Below are 20,797 nucleotides of genomic sequence, written 5' to 3' on the forward strand. Positions count from 1 at the left end.
AACTCTTCAAAGACCTCATTGGCCAAGTGGTCAGAATCATTAAACTCTGATAAATTGAGCAATTGAGCAGATCAATAACGTGCAGATGTTCATAAGCTTTCAATAAAGCTGCTTGATCGCTACAGAACTTGGCGGTTCCCTCGTCTTGCTAGTGAGCGAATAGGAACCGAAAAAAAAAAAGACCGGCCCCACCAAATTCGATTGTCGCCAAACCTCTACAAATCAAGCCATAGAGTCAATTACGTCGAACGCAAAAGTTTGTTCACCTGAATGCAGTAGAATAGAATCCTTTTTTAGGATCGTTTATTTCAATCTCCCCTTGTTCTCTTTGTCTTGATTGATTCCGGTGTTTCGGCGCAAAGGTAACGTGCGCAACCCAACCTCCAAATCAAGGCTCAACGTAGATCGTTATCAACTACACAGCGATCTTAACATCGTTTACAACCTTCGTTGACAAAACAATACTATAGAGCTTCTTTGCCCTGCTCCATCATGAGTTCGCTCTACATCGGCGTGTACAAAGCCTTGTACGACTACCAAGCCCAGGCGGAGGAAGAGCTCACGATCCAGCAGGACGACTTGCTCTACTTGCTTGAAAAACTGGACATTGATGACTGGTGGAAGGCGAAAAAGCGAGTCTTGCCTGCGGGGGACGAGGAAGTTGAAGAGCCAGTCGGGCTTGTGCCGGCCAATTACATCGAGGTGGCTCCCGTGGTGAAGAAATGCAGAGGTCTATACGACTACGATAAGCAGACCGAAGAGGAGCTCAGTTTCAAAGAGAATGATATGTTCAACGTATACGATTTAAATGACCCCGACTGGCTTCTTGTGGGTGACGTGTCAGGCACGTTTTACGGGTTTATCCCAGCCAACTACGTGGAGTACACTGACGAGTCGGGCGCTGGAGCTGGATTTGGGGTTGGTACAGCAGCAGCAACGGCAGCAGCAGCTTCTACACAAGGTGCAACTCTGGCGCCACCAAGACAACCTCTTCCCATATCACTGTTTGCTCCTCCTCCAGTGCACAAGGACAGAACACCACAGCTGCTGGCAGAACCGGAGGAGCCTCCAAAACAACCCTCGAGACCTTCAGAACCAAGGCAAGAAGAGCCAAGGCAACCAACCAGACCAGTTGAAACTTCACGCGCAGATGAAGACGACGACGATGAGATGTTCGAGGATGCGCTTCCCCCTCCAATGCCTTCTCGTCCCACTGGTGGAGCTGGCGTGGACTCTGGCGCAACAAGGCCTTCCAACGTTTCCCAAGAGCCTGCTACGCCTCTGCGTCAAAGAGAAACACCAGAGGATGTTGCTCAAACACCACCGAAGGAGCACAACTTCGACGGTGAGTACTTCCGCTGGTACATTGATGAAGTGGATGGCCGTAAAAAGCGTCCTGTGGTTGTGTCCGTGGGCAATGGGTTGATAATACTCAAACCTAACTCGCTGAATCCCAAAAAATTGAGACTTCGGTCGGCTCTGAGTCTCGACAACAATTGGAGAATTCGTGATTTGCAGCTGTTTTCTCACGAGAAGAAACACGTATTCTTGAAATTTCAAAATCCTGATGCTGAAATAGAATTGCACGCCGGTAGTAAAGATGTTGCTGAGGCTATCATGGCAGTGTTGGGCGACTTGAAGGGTGCTGAAAATCAAAAGGGATTACGAGAAGTAGCGAGAGCTGCTCTGACGAAGACATCCTCGACAAATCGAAAAATTGGCCGTCTTATGTATGACTTTGAGTCGCAAGGCAGCGATGAGTTGGGTTGCCAAGAAGGAGATGAGGTGTATATCTTGGACGACACCAAGTCTAAGGAGTGGTGGATGTGTGAGCACACGTCAAGTGGCAAAAGAGGTGTTGTTCCTTCCACCTACATCGAGATCGTCGGTACCACAAACTTGGACAAGTTGACTGATGGTCCCTCAAGACGCAAGTCACAAAAGTCGTCTTCAAAAGGTCGCGTCGTTGATAAGAAGCAGAGATACCACAGTCGTGACGAGAGAGATAAGATCAGAGAGAGTGACAGAGCTCGCAGAGATAAGAGACGTAGTTCTGGTGCCGATGACAAGAATATGCCTAACTATCACCGCGTAAGAACCTGGATCGATAGCACTGGTTCTTTTAAAGTGGAAGCTGAATTTTTGGGATGTATGGAAGGCAAGGTGCATTTGCATAAGACAAACGGTGTGAAGATTGCCGTTGCTGCTACCAAGCTCTCCATTGAAGATTTAGAGTACGTCGAGAAAATTACTGGCACTTCCCTTCAACATTACAAGGACGAGGTGGCGAAACACATTGCTAAGAGAAACAAATCATCAAGCAGTGGAGCCCACTCATCCGGCGTCTCTCCTGCAAAATCTTCAGCAGTTGCTGCCATCAATGATGTCGCACCACCGCAGCCCTCGAGACCAAAAGCGACAACGGCAGTCTCCCAAAGTGAACCAGACTACGATTGGTTTGACTTTTTCCTCACATGTGGTGTAGATATTGGGAATTGTCAACGTTATTCGATCAATTTTTCTCGTGAGCAAATGGACGAATCCATTCTTGAGGATATCACGCCTTCCTTGTTACGCTCTCTTGGTTTGAGAGAAGGTGACATTTTGAGGGTGATGAAACACTTGGACAATAAGTTTGGAAGACAAAAGACCGGTGACGCACCTGCCTCAACTGGTGGTCTCTTCACCGAGTCTAGTGGCGCATTGAAGAATAATAGTTCCACTGAGATCTCAAAAGTTGATGCGAGTGCATTGCCTGCTCCTTCCCCACATAAGGAGAAAGAAGAAACCGTTAGTAATAAAGCTGGTAATAAGTTTGAGGATGATGCATGGGCCGTCAAGCCTGCTGCTCGTTCGAATGAAGACTTCACTCAGTCGCTAACACCCTCCAAACCTCAATACACGGGCTCTTTGCAGGACCTTGTTGACATCAAGCCTTTGGAGGCTAATAAACCTCCACAGACTCCATCAAAAGACACACCCTCGTCACTTCCATCTGCTCCTGCCTTAACGCCAACCAAGACAAGTTCAACTCCAGATCAAGCAAGTTCAGGTCTGCAGGCGCAACAAACTGGAGCACAACCCCCCAACCTTGTTCCTCTTCAAAAGACTGGCGGCCAAGCTCCTCTTGTTCTTGTAAGAACCGGTGGTCCATTCGTACCCATGCAAACTGGCGGTTTGATGACTGCTCAGCCAACAGGATTCATGCCAATCACAGCTCAGCCCACAGGCTTCGTATCGATCCAACCAACTGGTGGTTTGGTGCCATTTCAAACTGGACAGTTCCAGCAGCTTCGTCCAGCACCGCCTCCACCAACTACATTCAACCAAATTCCATTGCAACCAACGAGTTCATTTGTGCCCTTGCAGCCAGGGAATGTGACCATGCCGCAAACTTCTTTTGGTCAGCAAGCCACTGGACAGCAGCCCCAAACGACTTTTGGTCAACAGCCTACGGGTCAGAACATTGGACAACCACAAACTACTTTTGGCCAGCAGCCAACAGGAGGTCAACCTCAAACTTCGTTCAGCCAACAGCTCACTGGAGGCTTCAACACGCAACCACAGAATGTGTTCAATCAGCAGCTGCAACCACAGACGTCTTTCGGCCAGCCTCAGACGACTTTTGGTCAGCCACAGCCACAGACTACTTTTGGTCAGCAGCCCACGGGTGGTATGTTGACCTCGCAGAGCACAGGGGGATTGAACAAGTTTGTTCCTCAGTCTACCTTCGGTAAGCAAATAACTGGTGGAGTAATGCCTCAAACGTCTTTTGGCAATCAAGTAACGGGAGGTGCCATGCCCACCACCTCTTTTGGTGCGCAGTCGCCTGCTGGAGGGCTTCCTCCCACCTCATTCGGGAACCAGCCATCTGGTGGATTTCCTCCAACCACTTTTGGCAACGCTTCAACGGGAGGCATGATGCCACAAACACTGTTTGGAATGCAAGCACAGCCGCAATTCCAGCAGCAGCCTCAATCGTTTGGTACATTTGGACAGCAGCTGCAGCAGCCTCCCCAAAGCTTCAATGCTAATATGAACCAAATGACCAACATGTTCCAAAACACGTCGATCGGGGGCACCTTCCAGCCCCAGCAGCCCCAGCAGCAGCCACCAACTACATTTGGTCAAAGTTTTGCCCTGAACCAGTTTGAAGGTTTTGGCGAGCAGCCCTTGCAGTCGCAGCCAACTGGACTTGGTTTTGGCAATGCTCCCTTACAGTCGCAGCAGACAGGAAGGAGGGCCAATTTGCAAGCTGCCACCGCCGACAACCCATTTGGCTTCTGAATGACCAATTGCCAAATTTATACATCAAAGAGGAAAAAAAAAATAAAAGAAAATAAAAACTCATTATCTCGGGGCCAGATCATTAGACTTCCCAATCGCGTAGTAAAGGGTCCTGTGGGGCGCCTCGTTTCACCTGCGTAATAAATGGCTGCAAAATATTCTCCCTCCCTACCCTTCTCGCCTATGCGGCTGCTCAAGAGTATAAGAAGCGGGCAAATCCCAGGAAGTTTCTTCTCAACTATTTTCTTTCTCTTTACCCAATGCCACCTGAATTTTCCTTGCTCGCTGAATTCTTTCTTATTTACGGAGACGGGATCGTCGAACGGCCGTGGCTGGGTAGAATCCATACCATCAACTTTGTCTACTCGACTTTTTTATCCAAACATGGCCAGAAGTGGAACGAAGACCTTGATGTGTTTTACGACCTCCTTCAGAGATTTAATTATATTAGCAACGACGCACTTGAGTTCAGGACAACCTTCGAGAGGCCTGGGGTAGAGCTTGTTTTCGTGAACAGGTTGAAGGTGGAGTTGATGAAGAAGCTTCCGTCCATGGGAGTGTTCACTGCTCCCGTGCCATTCACAATCAAAGGCTTTGAGCCGGATTGGAGGGCAAGCTTGAATGACTTATTGGCGCCGAAAGCAAAGTCTGATTGGGCATTGCTGCTTATTGATGACGACGCCCAAGCCATCTGGGACTTGTTGGAGCAACCTACGGCCACGGAGGTGCTTGCTGCTGAGAGGGCAAAATTGATAACTGTGAAAAAGGCATTTTACCATGCGTGTGATGACACCACACATAACCAGGTGCTTGCAAAGCTCTGTTTTAACTCGAGATCCTTGGGCCACAACTTCCTGGAGTTGCCTACCAACGCCAAGGTGAGGAAGATCATCAACGCAAACAGAACACAACTCCCTAAAGGCGTCTTCAACTGCCAGAAACATAAAGTTCACTACTTGCCCTTGATTACCAACTCTACTGATGTGAACTTAGGCAACTGTTCCTACTTGGACACATGCCACAAGCTTAGAAGTTGCAGATATGTTCATTTTTACACGTTGAACCCTCTGCAACAGGAAGAAGATCATCTTCCAAATCCAGATTCCGAACTTGCTATTGATTATACCATTGGAGTGCCTGGCATAGTCATGCCCGTGTTGCCACCACAATGGATCTGCTGTGACGTACGCAAGCTTCCTTTCTCGGTGCTAGGCAAATTCGCTGCCATCATCTCCGACCCGGCGTGGGACATCCACACGTCACTCCCTTATGCAACTTGCAAGGATGCAGAGCTCTTATCGTTGCCGATGAATGAGCTTCAAGATGAAGGCGTCTTGTTTCTTTGGGTAACTGGTCGCTCTATTGAAATTGGCCGTAAGGCTCTTGCGCAATGGGGGTACACTATTTCGGATGAGATGATCTGGATTAAGCTCAACCAATTGAGAAGAACCATCGTCACCGGCAGAACCGGGCACTGGATTAACCATTCAAAGGAAAACCTCATTGTGGGAATAAAGGGAAATCCATTTTGGCTCAACAGGAAGGTCGATCTTGACTACATCGTGAGTGGAACTAGAGAAACTTCAAGAAAGCCTGATGAGCTTTACGATATCGTCGAGAGGCTCGTGGGAAAGCACGCTAGAAAATTGGAGATATTTGGTCGTGACCATAACATCCGTGACGGGTGGTTTAGTATGTTTTTAAGGTATTCATTTGTGTTTCATACGTCATTATACTAACAAACAGCTATTGGCAATCAGTTAACGGGAACTTCAATTTACGAAGAAGAAGTATTGAAGAAGTACAACCAGCATTTGAAGCACGCTGACGCTGATACTGGTGGTGGTGGTGGTGCTGCTGGTGCTGCTGCTTCTGCTCTGCTGAGACTAACTTAGGTTTCTTTTGCCTTTTTCTTTTCCTTCTCCAACCTGTTCATCTCCATCACCAACTTGCCTGCTTTGTTATCCATGTTCTTCTTAATATCCAACTTGTAGCCCAAAGCGAACGCAACCTCGAACACCACAAAGAAGGGAGCAAGAACCAAAGCCTGAAGCAAATTGTCCATCAACGCAGGCGCCCTCTTCTCGTGAACAGCGTGACCATAGAATTGAGCGAGCCAGCATACAACGTGCACTGCCAATGCAATTTTTGTGAACTGTGACTGGTCAATGATTGAATCTTGGCCCAAGCTGAGATAGAAGGTTCTGATGGAGTATGCGAAAGTCACCAAAACCGCAAAACTTGGAAGCCCTAGCTGCCAGTCCAAAATGGTATAATAGGCACCATAAACCCATGCGACAATTGAGCCTGTGGAAATGTATGGGTGGTCTTTACCTAGCACTGTTGTTTGAGTAGCCATTGCAATTGCTGATAAGAGGATCAAGGGAATGCATCCCAAGTGAATGGCGACATTCTTATGGTTGAAGTGGTATTTTCTATAGAACACAAGTTGTTCCTCGAGATCAAAAGGTCCTCCGGCCATTTTACAGACTTATTTTGGTTTTGTTGTTCGACTGGCAATTGTCTCCTTAAGTAACTGATGAAGTGGGGTACGGGCGACCCTCTTGCCTGCTTCTTTTGTCTACAGTATGTGTGGAGGGCACAATCTCCGGCCCGCGAAAAAATGCCTTGTTTGCAGCCATTGTGAGCGCTTAGGTTGGTCATCTACAAAAATAAACCTTTAGTGCTTTCCTTTTCTTCAATTCTATACTTGTGGTCTCAAGCCCGTAAATCCAAAGCTGGCTTCTTCACCGCCCTCACCCTCTTGTTCGATGTTGAGCTGCCCCGGGCGAAATCGGCGGCGGCCTTGGGCTCTCTGCCGAGGTTGTCAAGGTCTTTCACCTTGTAGATTCTGACAATCCAGTTTTGCGACGTGAAGGCTTCTTCAACGGTATCGAGGGTGATTGGGGTGGATGGAATTACCTGGCCACGTGCCCTGTCTTGAGCCTCTCTTCCACCAAATAACTCTGCAAATCTGTAGTACGACATCTTGTATAACATACAGTTTTTCATCGTTGTAGATGCCTCCAGATCGACCTTATACTCACCTTTTGCGCTGAAGTAATCTCTCTCATGAATTTCCTCGGGCCAAATACCCTCAGAGATTCTCACCATCCAGAGAAACTTGTTCATGTCATCTCCGGAGTATCCCAATACACCTCCGAAGATGACAAGCACGTAGTCAACATCATGTTTTTTCAAAATTTCGTACGCGGTCTCCTCGTTGGAAGCCATGGCCTTACCAACAGTGGCGATGTGGGTGTTGTTCCAGGTGTTGTTGTCCACCAAAGTGGTCCTGTCAGCCATGCCACCTATTTGGTAGCCGTAATCCCACCATGCCATAACCTTAGCGTCTTCTGGAGTGTTCATTCTCAACCAGTAGTAGGCCTCTCTGTAGTCATCAATGATATTTTGGCTTCCATCAGGGTTACGAGAAGCCAACACGACCGAAGGGGATGAGTACGCGTTGGAGGTCACCCAAGTACAGTGGAGGACAAAGAATACGAGGTAGTATACAAATGACACCAACACAACGCCTTTGCTAAGCAATTTAAAGATAGGAAATGGTGCATTCTTCTTGATAGTAGGAGTCTTCTTCTTCTTGTCAGTAAATTCCTCTTCCTCTTGTTGAGAGCTGAAGATGTCAGACACATCCATGTACACATCAAATAATTTGGACAAGGCAATTGCGGCAGCCACACAGACAACCGGGGTCAATGTCAACATCAATCTCACCATCACACCAGCAAAGTAGGAGCCAAGCACACCGTAAATAATGATGAAGAGGTGTTCATCACGCATCTCCTGGAAGCAGAAGAATATACCAGCAGGGAATAACCAGATCAACATGTTGGTGTCGAAGAAGAAGGCTGGCCATGCCGTAGGTTGATGCTCGGAAACAGATGCAATAATAGGAATGTGGATTTTGGCGTAGTTTGTGTCCCACAAGGAGTAGAATCTACCCGTCCATGGAGCAATCCAGCCAGCGGCAGTCAAAGCAGACAAGCCAGCTACACCCAAAAGGGTGATTAAGATAAGAGAAACCGTCAAAAACACCCTGAATTGAGCAGTTGGCACATTGGAACGGACATAGGCACCGAGAGCGACCAATTGCAACAATCCAAACACTCCCAAAGCAGCCATATGGTCATTCGAGCGGATTGGCAAGAACCCGACAAATGGAATCTGCATAGACGCAATGGTCCCCAAGGCATACCATGTGGTGTAGGCCGTGTACAAGCGGTGGTTGTATCTACCCATCAAGATCAAGACAAATACGTGCAAAGGAATCAAATTGGTGATGAAGACATAGCCACCCCACGCAGATACCATGTAAAAGTACGACAAGGCCGTCAAGGTCCCGTAAAAGATGGAGCCCACCTTCATGGCTTTAATCCACAAATAGAATGTGGCCATAAGCAACGTGATGGCAATAGCCTCGTTATCGTACGAGCCAGCGACAGAACGGGAAATGTAGCCCGGAGCAATGCCCATGAAGATAGCAGCCAAAAGACCTGCGTTAGAATCCTTCATTTCTTTGGTAAAGTAGTATGTGAAAATCGCAGTGATTCCAGAAAATGCTGGCGCAAGCATCACACAAATGTTCCTTATGTCTACAGGCAACCCGAACCAGTCCCTCAAGGCGTGCCAAATGATACCTGAAGTGACCATCAACCCTGGGTACAAAGTACCACCCGTAACTCTGCCTAAGGGATACCAGGTTCTGTCGTCAAACCAGTTTAAGAAATCATAGAAAGAATGGGACACCAAATACTTCGTAGCTCTGAAGTTGAACCAAGGGTCAAACTCGTGAATAATTGACTCAAAACGAATCACTGAAAATAGACGCGAGGAGATGGCCGCTCCAGCAATTGATATAAAAATGACCGCACGGAGAAGCAATCGTATGGTATCTATTTTGACACCGCAGACCGTGGAAGGTTTGGTCATTTTGGAGTCGAATGATGGAGTTTATGAGGGTGTCACTGTTGAACACTTGTCGAGTATGGGAAAAGACAGCCTGAGTAGAGCGCGTGTGTGTGCAGTACAAGAGAGGCTGTCAACGATAATGGTTTGCAAATTGGGAGAGGAAGACAAGTTAAATTTATTATGCAATGGGTACTTAGTAGGTACAATTAAAAGGATGACCAGCTCCAGTTTGCGGGAACACTGCCCACAAGCTGCTCGGTAGATTGTTCCTCACGAGGATTGGCTTTAGCAAGGTGGCTCGGTGTGGGAAGCTGGTTTCTGGGCCGCACTTGAGGGTTCTTATACTTGAGATGATCTTTTCGGGGGCTCATGATTCTCTCCAGAATGCCTGATGGGAGTGTATTCTCAGATTCCTCGGTAGCTTTTGAAGTGTTGATATCTGACGTGCTTCTAGGTTTGTGGCAGGATACACCAAACTCCTGCTTCATGAACTCATTATATTCCTCAATGCAATTGTCACAAACTCTAGAAAGCGTTCCGCGGCCACCTGTAGTGAATTGGGCCAAGTGATTGATGTACAAGTAATGCAGTGTGTGTTCTTTGCAAAAGATTCCTCCGCAACGGCGACAGTGGTGTCTGCGCTCGAAGAAATTGAACTTCTTGCGGCAACTGGCTATTCCACATTGGGTTACAGCCTCGTCTTTAAGCCAATGTTTTCTTGTGGGGGCCGCTTTCAAAATGTACTCGTACTGCTTCTTATTGAGGGTGTAGGGACCCGTGTGTGTTAGACCTGGCGAGCTCATTACCCCATCCAGCAGGTCAATTGATCTTATGGAATTAGAGCTCGAGCCATAATCTCTATTGGGCAGTCCCACTCTTGAAAGTCCCTCAAAGTAAGATTCTTCATGCTCTCCAAGCAGTCCGTTGGATAGAGGCCCGAGGTCTGCGTCCTCGTCAAGTGTCCTTCGAAGAACAGCAGGGATATACATGGGGTTTCTGAACCCTTTAATTTGCTGTATTCTCTTGTCGGTCAAGCTAGCATGTTTCAGAGGAGTCTCTTCAGCCTGACTTGCCTTGCGGTTACGCACGTTCATATCCATAGGGGGAACCACTGGCTGGGACTCGCTTTCAACCTTTTGCCTCTGAAGCAGTCCGTGCGACTGACTATGCGCTAGTTGTTGTTCTTGCGGGATGTTGATCAGTATCTGAGACTTTGATTGTTGAAGCCTCTGACTATGGAGGCTCATGTTGGGGTGATTACATTTGTTGGTAGAATCTTTGTTTCCAGGGGCTTGATTTGATTCGGGTTTGGATGAGGGAGCCTGTCCCAATAATTTCTGTGCTGACTCGTTCCCGACAGCTTGATTTTGCATGTTGAGCATCTGTCGCTGCATGTCTCTATGATAATCAAGCTCTGAACTGCTTTGTGTAGGCTGTTGAGTCTGCTTATTGGTTTGCTTGTTCTGAGTTCGAAGCTTATCAGGTATGTGCTTGTTTTGTCTTGTGAGACTTGCAAACAGACTCAAGTCAACCTCAGCTGGCTGGTAAGGCTTGGCCCTGTTATCATTCTTAGGAGCTTTCCTTTTCGTTTTTTCTTTTCGTTGTTCGAGCTTATACTCTGGCTGAAGCAGCCCATTAAGCAGTTTAGTTGTTAGCTGTCTCGACTCAGGACCCGTCTCTTCATCAGACCTTATTATAGGCGCCAAAGACAACGACAACTTCTTCAATGCGTTAAGTGTGAGCTTCTGCTGCTGCAATATCGTCTCTTCTCTGTATTCGTCGTCGTCGTCCCGGTCATCTTTGATGGCTGGCTGCATGGTGCTTTGCGTTGCCGTGCTGTTATGCCTCAGGCGATGCAGTTCATCCTCCAAGGGAGCATCTTTCTGATCAAAGGGAAGCTGCTGCCCTATGACGATGTTATCTAGAGCGCGGAGGTTGCTGACGGACAGAAGGACGGGTGCCTGAATGAACGACTGGAAGTTTTTATGGTTGCCAGTGCCTGTCTGAGTCTGGGCGCCAACATTGCTAGAATTTCTTTGCAAAGTGGGCGCATTGCCGGGATCGGCTTGTCTTAAGGACTTGAGAGATGCTGTCGAAAGCACCAGCTGGAATGACTGCGTCCTAGGCTTTTTGAGGTCCTTCTTCTTGAACTGAAGGTCATTCGGGTTTTCGTTTCTGTTGTCCTCATCTCCTTCCTGAGGATCAACTGGAGTGGTAGAGCCTGTATTTGACTCAGCAGGGCTGCTGTTCTCATGGGAGCTCTGCTTGCCATTGTCATCGGGCTTATCTGAGTGCTGGCCAACCGGAGGATTAGTTTGTTGTTCGTGCTTATCGTAAGTACACGTAAGCTGCTTTACATCTTTGTCAAACGCTTTGTCTGTGTTAGCTTTCGGAAGCGGATCCAGCAGCTCTCCGTTATTCTCTGTCAGCTGGTGTTCTTCTGTCGTTGAAGTTACAGTACTGCCTCCCATACTTGGTAGCTGGCTGAGACCTTTGAATTAGAGTGTGATGGAAAGGGTCTGCAAGAATCAAATGGACGATAAAGTAATCAGAAAAGGCAGTGTGAACTTTGTATCGACCGTTGGGGTGTCTTTTTCTCTCTTATTCGAATCCCTTTCTTGGAAACGCTTAGTTACCGATTGGGGTTCGCGAGGAGTGCAAAGATGCAGTTTTCCGATAGCGCTAACGGCTATACACCGTCTTCATCAACAACCCATTGAACACAACAATTAGTCTGTATGTGGGGGGAGATTGATTGAAGATGAGCTCGAATACACCATCTCTCGTTGTCATCATCATTGAAGTTCGGCTGGTTTTTGTAAAATCGCTTGAAAAGCACCACGTGATATGGAAACGATCGCAAGGGAGTTCATTCTTGTTGTCGGTTTCTCCCACGCAGTATCAACAGCTCGATTTGCTCACAATTCTTCCAAAATAAAGCTTGCAACTTGCCAATGCCTTTTCTAACAGCAGTCCGGATTATCCGTGGTAGTACGTGTCGCCTCACGTGCTACTTGTCATGTGAGGTCTTACCCCGGCCATGCCTAATTTCGCGGTGTCTTATTGGTTCCTTAATCCCGGGGGTAAAAAAAACTCAGAAAAACTAAACCTTTATCACTCTACTCCTACTTCACATTATACCATATCAAAGATGCTTTGCCGTGTTGGTTTGAGACGTATGTGATTATATCAGTTTGATGCAGCCATTTTGGTCATGGTTATTTAATGCAAGTTTTGAAAGCAATGAAAATGTCCTATCATACGATATCATCTAGCAATCCTCCCAATCTACCCTCATAATCTTTCGTGTCCAATAAAGAATAGTTTTAAGATGTTGTTCAATTTCTAATTCAATACGCCCATTGCTCAAAGTCCATGTAATCCTTTTTACAAATATTGCTTGTCATCCCTGTCAAAGATTCTGATCTCGATATTACTAGCCCGCAACTCCACCACCAATAACGCAATCCGTGAAATATTCATGCCGATGGCAGCTTTCCAAGCCCATACTAACGTCCAGCCCTTGCAAGAGCTTCTATCGCTAGATCTCCGGTCGTTTCGTCGGCTTTGCTCAGAAATGTGAGATTTGCTTCCACAGAGACCATGAAGGTGAGCCACGAACAGGAGCAGGAACTTCTTGTTCAGCAGAGAAAGAACCGTCCCGTCTCTCCACACTTGCAGATTTACCAGCCCCAGCTCACATGGTACTTGTCAGGTTTGCACAGAATCACCGGTGTGGCCATGTCGGGTGCTTTCTACGCCTTGACTTGCACCTACGCCCTTTCTGCTGTGTTTGGCTTCCCATTCGAGGCTTCCACACTTGTCTCTGCATTTGCCGGCTTGCCATTTGCCGTCAAGCTTGGTGCTAAGGCTGCCATGGCCTTCCCATTCACATTCCACTCCTTGAACGGAATCAGACATTTGGTGTGGGACTTCGGTAAAGAATTGACAATTCCAGGCGTCTACAGAACTGGTTACATTGTTTTGGCTGCTACCGCTGTCTTCGGAACCTACTTGACCTTCTTCTGATGCATCTAGATGTTTAATTTATTATACGAACTCAACTTGATATCGCGAATTTGCGATCATAATCTTTGTACTACATCTGAAATCAGTCTTTCCTCTCTCTTTTGCCATGACCGTCTCATTTGTGAATCTGTTGACACCTACTCATGCTGAGGAGCTCTCTCCGCTGTATTGGCAAAGGTTCAAGTCGAGTGTTATGACCTGCCTTCAAAGTTCAAGGTCGGCGTTCCGCCGGCTACCCTGGCAAGAGCTTCTTCAGCTAACGCTGATGATTCTGTTAGCGCTATCCTACGGAGTCTTCTTCCTTTCGGTCTTCGGCATTATTGCTTTTCCTTGGTGGGCTTCTGTCTACCTCGTCATGTGGTGCGGTTTCTTGGTTGTGATGAGTTTCTACTGAGATATCACCATGTTCGCTTTGCATTCAAAGAACTGAACGGCCTGAATGCCTTCCTGATCACACAACAGTACGCGGCTTCTTGTGTTTGCACATGAAATGATTGTATCATGAGTCAGTATAATCAGGTTTAAGAACAAGATAAATATGGTATCATAAGGATTGAAAATAAGACAAATGAATAATTCTTATTTCTTCGAATCACAATCGGCAAAAAGGTCATGAGAAATATCATGATTTCAAACCTCTTTGCCTTTCTAATGTCATCCACAAATCGAGTCTTATCTTTCGCAGCCATTCTGCACTATGCCACCAAGAAAGTGTCCTGTTTCAAGTTGAATGGAACTGGGGCAATTGGCTCAAATTGTAAACGTTGTTGGCATTAATATAAGTAGTTCTCGGTTGTAATGTCACGTTGAAGTGTTGCTGCTTTCTCTGCTTCGTGTAGCTCACTTCCCTCGGTGCGCTTCATTTGTCATCGTACATCAACTACTATGGAATATGACAAGCTAGATCCAAATCTTTTCTTGGACTTACCTTGGCTCGTTGTTCGTGAAATTTTATCATATGTTCCCAAAGAGTACATCAGTGAGACCTTCTTAAAGGTCCCTGGGCTTCGTTATAGACTCATTGAAGAATACTACTCAGAGCTCCATTTCGTGCTCACTCCGTTGAAGAGGCCCCATGCATGTTTTGACGATAAAGCCGAACTCATTGATATAACAAGCTATGGTGAGATCTCTTCATTCTTGGACGATAATCCAGACATTGTGCCTCAGACCGTTCGTGTTATGACCTCTATGGACTTTATCTCCATGAGGTCTCTCTTGACTGAATATAGAGACTGGTTTCTTGAAATTCCTAATCTTCACTTCCACATCGAGTCTCATCATTTTACTGATGACTGCTTTGAGTTTATCCAGTCGTTCCCAAACCTTAGAAAGCTCCAACTCACCGGTCCTGTAATCGGTGACATCACAGATCTATCCACAACCTTTTGGAAGTTGCGAGATCTAGAGACCCTCGTTCTTTTGGGGCATGGTATAAAAAGTTGGTCTGGTATAAAGTTACCTCCAAATTTGAAGCATCTTGATACCTCTTGGACTCACAAGTGTGACATCACAACGATAAATATTCCTTCTACAGTGGAGGAAATTTACTGGAATGACGCAGGTGTTTCATCTGAAAAGCTACGCAATGTAAAATTTCCCTCGTCTCTCTCGACTTTAGTAATCACAGAGTGCAAGTTGGAGTCGTTGACACTCTCTGATCTTCCTCAATCCTTGAAATGTTTGGCAATTTCACGAGCACAACTAACGAAATTTGTGTACGACGATAAGTATAATCAGTGGCCCCATAGCTTGGAAACTCTTATCTTGAGTTACAATCAGCTTGATAACAATTCCCTCCGACAGCTCAGCCAGACGAAAATGCCTTCTGCTTTGAAAATTCTAAAACTCGACGGAAATCGCTTCACCCATTTGCATCACTTGAAGCACTTGCCTGATGACTTGAAACTCATGGACATATCCAAGTGCCCTATTCAGAGTCTCGAGGATCCTACAAATGATGATGGATATTCTTTCTATCACTTCCCACAGAGTTTGGAAACTCTCAACGTATCTGAATGTCTCCATTTGACAAGTCAAAACCCGGATACTTTGATCTTACCATCAGAAAGAATAAGACTACCGGAGTCCTTGCTTGAACTCGATCTTAGCGGATGTTGGAATATTCGCTTCGATGGTTTTTTCTTCCCAAGGTCACTTCGGAGACTTTCTCTTAGTGGTTCAAACATTGCTGATTTAAACAGATATGATTACACCAAGATAAATGGTCTTCCGTCCACTGAACCTCCCATCTCTTGGCGTGATCTTGAGCATTTGATATCGCTCGATTTATCGGCAAACTCCATTCGCTCCTTGACTGGGTGGAATCCTCCGCCCAAACTTGTCACGCTTGATCTCATGTCCAACATGATCAAGGAAATCTCGGCAACGTTCACAATTTTCAACAGGAAAAAAAATCAATATCTTGTGCATCTTCAGAACATAAATTTGGCCAACAACAAGATAGAAAACATTGACGATGAAGCGACCTTGCCCAGCAATTTGGTTTCTTTGAGTCTTGAGAATAACCTCTTGGCACGCTTCAAATTCACCGATGGTATTTTGAATAGTCCAATGTTACGGAAATTAAATTTGGCTGCAAATGATATTTCACAGATGAGCGTGGCGACTTCCAAGAGATCGACCCTTGAAGAGCTCGATCTATCTTTAGGAAGTGGAGAACGAACATCGCGTCCGATATCATCAGAGACACTTTATGGCGTCTTCGAGAAGTTGGGACTTCAGGTTGCTCGTAAGAAGAGAAAAGTACGTACTTTGCATCAATTTATACAGCATTAGTGTCACCCTACCAAATCAGCGTGGTCATAACCAAACTGAGTATGTTGTTGAAGAAGGCTTTTGTGGCATCATCAAGTTCTGTAAAGCGTGTGAACAGTGCTGTGAAGTTGGACTCTTACGTAACTTATACCGGGCCATAAATTTCATTAAAATGTCATTAACATAATATGTATTCGGGTTGCTAAAAAGTATCAGCATCGAAACATACACAAGGCGTATCATTAGTACAAAACCCACAACCAATCTTTCTTGGCTTCTTATCAAGAGCAGGTTTCGTTTCGCTGTCTTGTAGAAGGTTCATTATTTCGATCGATGGCTCAGGCATGGATTCGTCTACTCGATTGCGCTCACCGCCAAGTGAATCACCTGAATTCACAATGTCAACTACTAGATTCTCTTCCGGATCTAGCGTATTCATACGAAGGGGTTGTAATAGACTCGGCGTAAATGATTCGGACCTCTCTACGGAGGATGAGACATCATCCTTGGGGTGACGGCGATCAAGTATGGTGCGGACCTGCCGCAGAACCAGCATTGAGGTCTGATCGTCTGATAGGGGCCTGCCCATTCCGACGTTATTCACACCGTTATATTTCTTTGTGACGGAATGGAGTACATTCAGCTGCGTAGTCACATAGGCAAGATGCTTATCCAAGTCATGAATATTGTTTATGTGGTCAAGCAGCTCAAAAGACAGCGCCTGTTGCTTAGCAGGTCTTGAAGTCTCTATGATGCTCGTGTCATTGAGAACATCAAACGTAATGACACCGCTTTGGACGAATCGCAATTGCTTTATTTGCTTTGTTAGTACGTCAATATAATTCTTTATGAGTTCCTGCTCTTTGATTCTCGCTAGGTAGCTCTTCTGAAGATCATTCACACGATCATGAGATGTTGGAAACTGGGCAGTCGAAGCAGAGTAATTTCTGGGGGAGCTTGCTGCGGTACTTATAGAAGGTGCTGGGGTAACACTGGCGCTCGCAGAGCCCTTTCTAGATGAGTTCACGCTAGTCTGTGGTGAGCCGTTGGACACTCCCGTCACAGCAACTGCGACACCCGAGGCAGTGCTGATGCGTCTCTTAGATTGAGCAGGAGAGCCACAAGAATCAATCACTGAAGTAGAAGGAGCTGAAGTGACAGCAGCGGCTTCCTCCCGTTTCACCTTAGGCTTTCTCTTCTGCATTGCTTTCTCCGAACCTGGGGAACTCCCCGATGTCGTGGGTTTTCGACCAGGCCGTGGTCTTGGTGGCAACACCCATTTTCGAGATGTGTTGATAAGGCTATCTGTTTGAGAAGCTGATGATGTTTTTGCTTGCTGGTTGTATGCTGGGTTGAAGGTTGACTTGGGGATGACGGATGGTTTGGGCTTGATGGCTATAGCAGGCTGGATCTTAGCGTACTTTGTTGTTGCAGGCTGAGCATTTGAATTCTCGTTCTGCGAGTTCTCTGAGCTCATACTCGTCTGTACTTGCATGCTTGTAGAAGCACGAAGACTCGTGCTTGTCTGCATCGGGGTGTTCGGCATTAACGTTTGTGAAATAAATTATGGCTAGATGGAGGATATTTTATGATGAGATAAATTCTGTATCCTTCTGACTGCTAATAAATATGAAGGAGGACCTTTGGACCGTTGAGGACCACTGTGGAAAGGGCAACCAATGTCTTTGAAACCTAATCAGATAGTTCTTCAAGCTGGCAGGGTCTCCACGAAAAACGATATCGACCAGGTACAGAAAAAAATGCCAATGCTGCAATATGGAGATGGATTTTGAAAGAAGTATAAATGTTGCCTTCGGATCTCGGTTTGTGGTAGGTTGAATAAAAAGGAATTCAAGACACGCTAAATTCCGGAAAGAGATCGGGTCGTCTAGGAAAGAAGCTGTGAATTTCAAAGTGCGTGGACACGTGTGAAATGACCAAATCGAACCCTCGCTACAACGAAGTCTCCATAAGGCTCGCGTACTGATGCAGGACTACAAAACAAAACATCCACCTACTTTTAGCTCTAGGAGCCAAAGTGTTGAAATAGAGAATTCGCTGAACTGTGACAGAAAAAAAAAAAAACGCCTTCCATCTCGTTAGATTCCTCTGTTGAAGTTTACCCATAAAGTCAATATATACTGCAATCAAAGACAGTGATGTCCAAGGAAGACCAGATGGCAGAGCTCAACGAGCAGGCTGCATTGCTTCATTCGAACTTGACCGAGTTCGACAGACTCTTGAAAGAAACTGCAAGGCAGTACGAATCAATTCAGAGCTTGGGTGTCATGCACGGAGCGTTCTTCATGGCCAGTCACACAGTGTTCGGAAGTCACTACTACGATACAAAAGAGAAGTCATGATGATTTATATCTGAAGAGTCTTCGAATGGCAGTGTGTTCTGCTGGTGTTCTGAACCTGTCATTTGCAAAGTTCTTGCCTTAGCCATGCCATTTTCGACTAATGCCACCTCATCAATTTCATTTGTTATTTGGCTATGTACATGAGACCAAGAAGTGCCACTATTTTTGATTATTCTTTGCTTCAGCCTCCCTAGCTGCCTGCAACTGCTGTCTATACAACTTTTGTTTTAACTTTTTCTCCGCTATGAGAATATCTCTTTCTTGGTCGAGATATTCCATTTTCTGATAACTTTGGACGCAGTCAAGAGATCTTTTGTTGGCTGCCTCACATTTTTTCATCGCATCCATAGGATTTTCGTAACTGTTTGAACATTCAACGTATGCTTTTATCAAGTCGTCACACTTCGCAAAAGCCTTTTTCCGCCATCTTTCAAATATTACCTGTTCTTCCTTTGGAGTCAAGATCCACGCAGGCAAGTTTGGGTTTGTGGGAAGGTCCACCCCATCGTATGGCTTCTTACTCATGGAGATGTGAGTTCGTTCATCAGCTCGATAACAACGGACATCTGATGTGGGAAAGTGTATTTATGTGCAGGCTACAATTTTGCGGGCATTTCCACCTTTGTCAACATATCACCGAAAGAACTACATCAAGCAATTGTTGCTTTAGATATTGTTGCTCTAGCCGCTTTTCGTAAGCACTAGAAAGCTACAGATTGCGATTTTGGGTAGATTGAGTGAAGTCAAGACCAGTAAAGACGATGATTCAGAAATGGAATTTAAGGCAACGGGCTACCTTTGACAAAGCATCGACTCGATACCAATTTAAATACCAGTGATGAAATTTACGGTTAAAACTCTCCAAATGGGCCTACCATTTGCCGTTTTGACCTTATAACCTGCTGTGTACATATCTTGCTCCAACTAGCGCGAAATCAAAACAAGCGCATCCTCAACACATATAACTAACGTAAACCAATATCAGTGAACTAGAAATCATGCTAGGTCCCGAGCCCCAAGATCTCGTTTACCAAACCATAGAAAGTTTTGAAACGGAACCAGATCTCGTAATTCTTTCAAGAATATCTGATACTATTAAGCAGACGGAGGAGAAACGGCAGGCCAAGCTAGATCGTTTACAGCAAAACATAAGTGCACTTGAAGAGCAACTTGCCGAGGCCAAAGCCAAACTTGAGAGTCTCAATCATCCAAGCGATGTGTTGAAGGAGCAGCTAAGCAGTCTTGGAAAGAGCCCGCTTGATCCCAATGAGAACACCTTCCAGCTAATGAATACAAAGTCTGGCGAGCTAGACTCGATGAAAGTGGCGTTAGCCAAGGAATTGAGAGATATTGAGACCCAAATCAACCAAAATCACATGACGAAAATGAACTTGACGAAAAGAAAGGAGGAGCTTGTAGCGCAGAAAGAGCAGGCGCTAGCAGCTAGTGTGTCAGAGAATCATAATTCCTCCAGCATGAAGATCAGCCTATTTAGAAGCCTAGGGGTTCATGTTGATCTGACAGAGAGGGCCGACAAGATTGTCATATTCGACCAGAAGAAAAACCAGACGTCAGTGCTAGACGTAGATGAGAAGTACTCCGACTACTTTATATCCAACTACATCTGGGAGCGTCTTTAACCGGTAACTTGATGCTATGTACATAATAATGATTGATGTGAGTGATGATGAAAATCTAGTCTCTCTAGAAATACTTGGGATTTTCTCTGAAAGACTTCTTGGTCCACTTGGGTACAAAGTGCACCAGCTTTCTGTAGCCACGCACCTTCTTGTCAAATGTGGTGTACTTATCTCTGGGCAGCATTTCATTCTCTTTGGGGAATTCAAACTTTAACGCATCGATCTTCTTGTAACCTGTAGATACAGAGTTGTCCTGCTTCAACGACTGGTAAAGCACCTCGATGTTATGGTCGACTAGCTGCATGCGTCTTCTAAGTCTCTGTTTTTGGGGCTGCGAGAGCCTAGGTGCTTTTTTCCACAAGTACCCTCCATACGCCACAAGGGAGCTTCTGAAGGCACCAAACATTGTGTGGTGGGTGAAGATAGGTAGTTGACTGAATTTTTCTACTCTCGCGGTCGTGCAAGAGCAAAAAGGTAGCTTGGAGGTGGAGGTACGATGATAGCTGGAGAATAGATCATGGAAGGAGAAGTATTGGGATTTGTTGGAATGAAATCATTGGAAACGAATATGTAGTTTTGAGTACAGTTGCTTTGGAAAGTGGTGGTTTTTTTTTTGCGGAGATGCAACCGGTAGCTGCAAAATGCGCAGCTCAAGATCAGAGAGTGGATTGGTAAAACGTAGGACACTGACCACTGAAAAAAAAAGAAACATAAAAAAAAAGGGATGAAGATCCAATGTATCCAAAATGAGCCGAGTAACGGAATGACCCT

General features: G+C 45.8%; 9 protein-coding genes across 9 annotated transcripts; 5 read left to right on the forward strand and 4 right to left on the reverse strand. All coding sequences in view use genetic code 12, as the record gives it.

The window, feature by feature from the left end:
• Window positions 1–492: 492 nt before the first annotated feature.
• On the forward strand, window positions 493–4,287 carry SLA1 (cytoskeletal protein-binding protein SLA1; the record flags this gene model as incomplete). Its single annotated transcript, XM_029032237.2, has 1 exon — window positions 493–4,287. One exon carries the CDS (start codon window positions 493–495, stop codon window positions 4,285–4,287), a length of 3,795 nt encoding a protein of 1,264 aa, XP_028892552.1.
• A 260-nt stretch (window positions 4,288–4,547) lies between these two features.
• On the forward strand, window positions 4,548–6,182 carry CJI96_0001582 (mRNA (N6-adenosine)-methyltransferase; the record flags this gene model as incomplete). Its single annotated transcript, XM_029032238.2, has 2 exons — window positions 4,548–5,979; window positions 6,034–6,182. 2 exons carry the CDS (start codon window positions 4,548–4,550, stop codon window positions 6,180–6,182), a joined length of 1,581 nt encoding a protein of 526 aa, XP_028892553.2.
• Window positions 6,183–7,005: 823 nt separating this feature from the next.
• STT3 (dolichyl-diphosphooligosaccharide--protein glycosyltransferase subunit STT3) lies at window positions 7,006–9,237 on the reverse strand (the record flags this gene model as incomplete). Its single annotated transcript, XM_029032240.2, has 1 exon — window positions 7,006–9,237. One exon carries the CDS (start codon window positions 9,235–9,237, stop codon window positions 7,006–7,008), a length of 2,232 nt encoding a protein of 743 aa, XP_028892555.2.
• Window positions 9,238–9,422: 185 nt separating this feature from the next.
• CJI96_0001584 (uncharacterized protein) lies at window positions 9,423–11,687 on the reverse strand (the record flags this gene model as incomplete). The annotated part of the gene is made up of 1 exon (XM_029032241.2): window positions 9,423–11,687. The coding sequence occupies one exon, from the start codon at window positions 11,685–11,687 to the stop codon at window positions 9,423–9,425; it is 2,265 nt and encodes a 754-aa protein (XP_028892556.2).
• A 680-nt stretch (window positions 11,688–12,367) lies between these two features.
• CJI96_0001585 (succinate dehydrogenase cytochrome b subunit SDH3) lies at window positions 12,368–13,245 on the forward strand (the record flags this gene model as incomplete). Its single annotated transcript, XM_029032242.2, has 2 exons — window positions 12,368–12,392; window positions 12,737–13,245. 2 exons carry the CDS (start codon window positions 12,368–12,370, stop codon window positions 13,243–13,245), a joined length of 534 nt encoding a protein of 177 aa, XP_028892557.2.
• An 885-nt stretch (window positions 13,246–14,130) lies between these two features.
• Window positions 14,131–16,044, forward strand: CJI96_0001586 (uncharacterized protein; the record flags this gene model as incomplete). The annotated part of the gene is made up of 1 exon (XM_029032243.2): window positions 14,131–16,044. The coding sequence occupies one exon, from the start codon at window positions 14,131–14,133 to the stop codon at window positions 16,042–16,044; it is 1,914 nt and encodes a 637-aa protein (XP_028892558.2).
• Window positions 16,045–16,225: 181 nt separating this feature from the next.
• On the reverse strand, window positions 16,226–17,518 carry HAP42 (Hap42p; the record flags this gene model as incomplete). The annotated part of the gene is made up of 1 exon (XM_029032244.2): window positions 16,226–17,518. One exon carries the CDS (start codon window positions 17,516–17,518, stop codon window positions 16,226–16,228), a length of 1,293 nt encoding a protein of 430 aa, XP_028892559.2.
• Window positions 17,519–19,384: 1,866 nt separating this feature from the next.
• Window positions 19,385–20,026, forward strand: CJI96_0001588 (kinetochore-associated Ndc80 complex subunit; the record flags this gene model as incomplete). The annotated part of the gene is made up of 1 exon (XM_029032245.2): window positions 19,385–20,026. One exon carries the CDS (start codon window positions 19,385–19,387, stop codon window positions 20,024–20,026), a length of 642 nt encoding a protein of 213 aa, XP_028892560.2.
• Window positions 20,027–20,090: 64 nt separating this feature from the next.
• Window positions 20,091–20,432, reverse strand: CJI96_0001589 (mitochondrial 54S ribosomal protein mL60; the record flags this gene model as incomplete). The annotated part of the gene is made up of 1 exon (XM_029032246.2): window positions 20,091–20,432. One exon carries the CDS (start codon window positions 20,430–20,432, stop codon window positions 20,091–20,093), a length of 342 nt encoding a protein of 113 aa, XP_028892561.1.
• Between the last annotated feature and the right edge of the window lie 365 nt (window positions 20,433–20,797).

This window comes from Candidozyma auris, chromosome 2 (assembly GCF_003013715.1).
Source record: "Candidozyma auris chromosome 2, complete sequence".
Classification (NCBI taxonomy): Eukaryota; Fungi; Ascomycota; class Pichiomycetes; order Serinales; family Metschnikowiaceae; genus Candidozyma; species Candidozyma auris.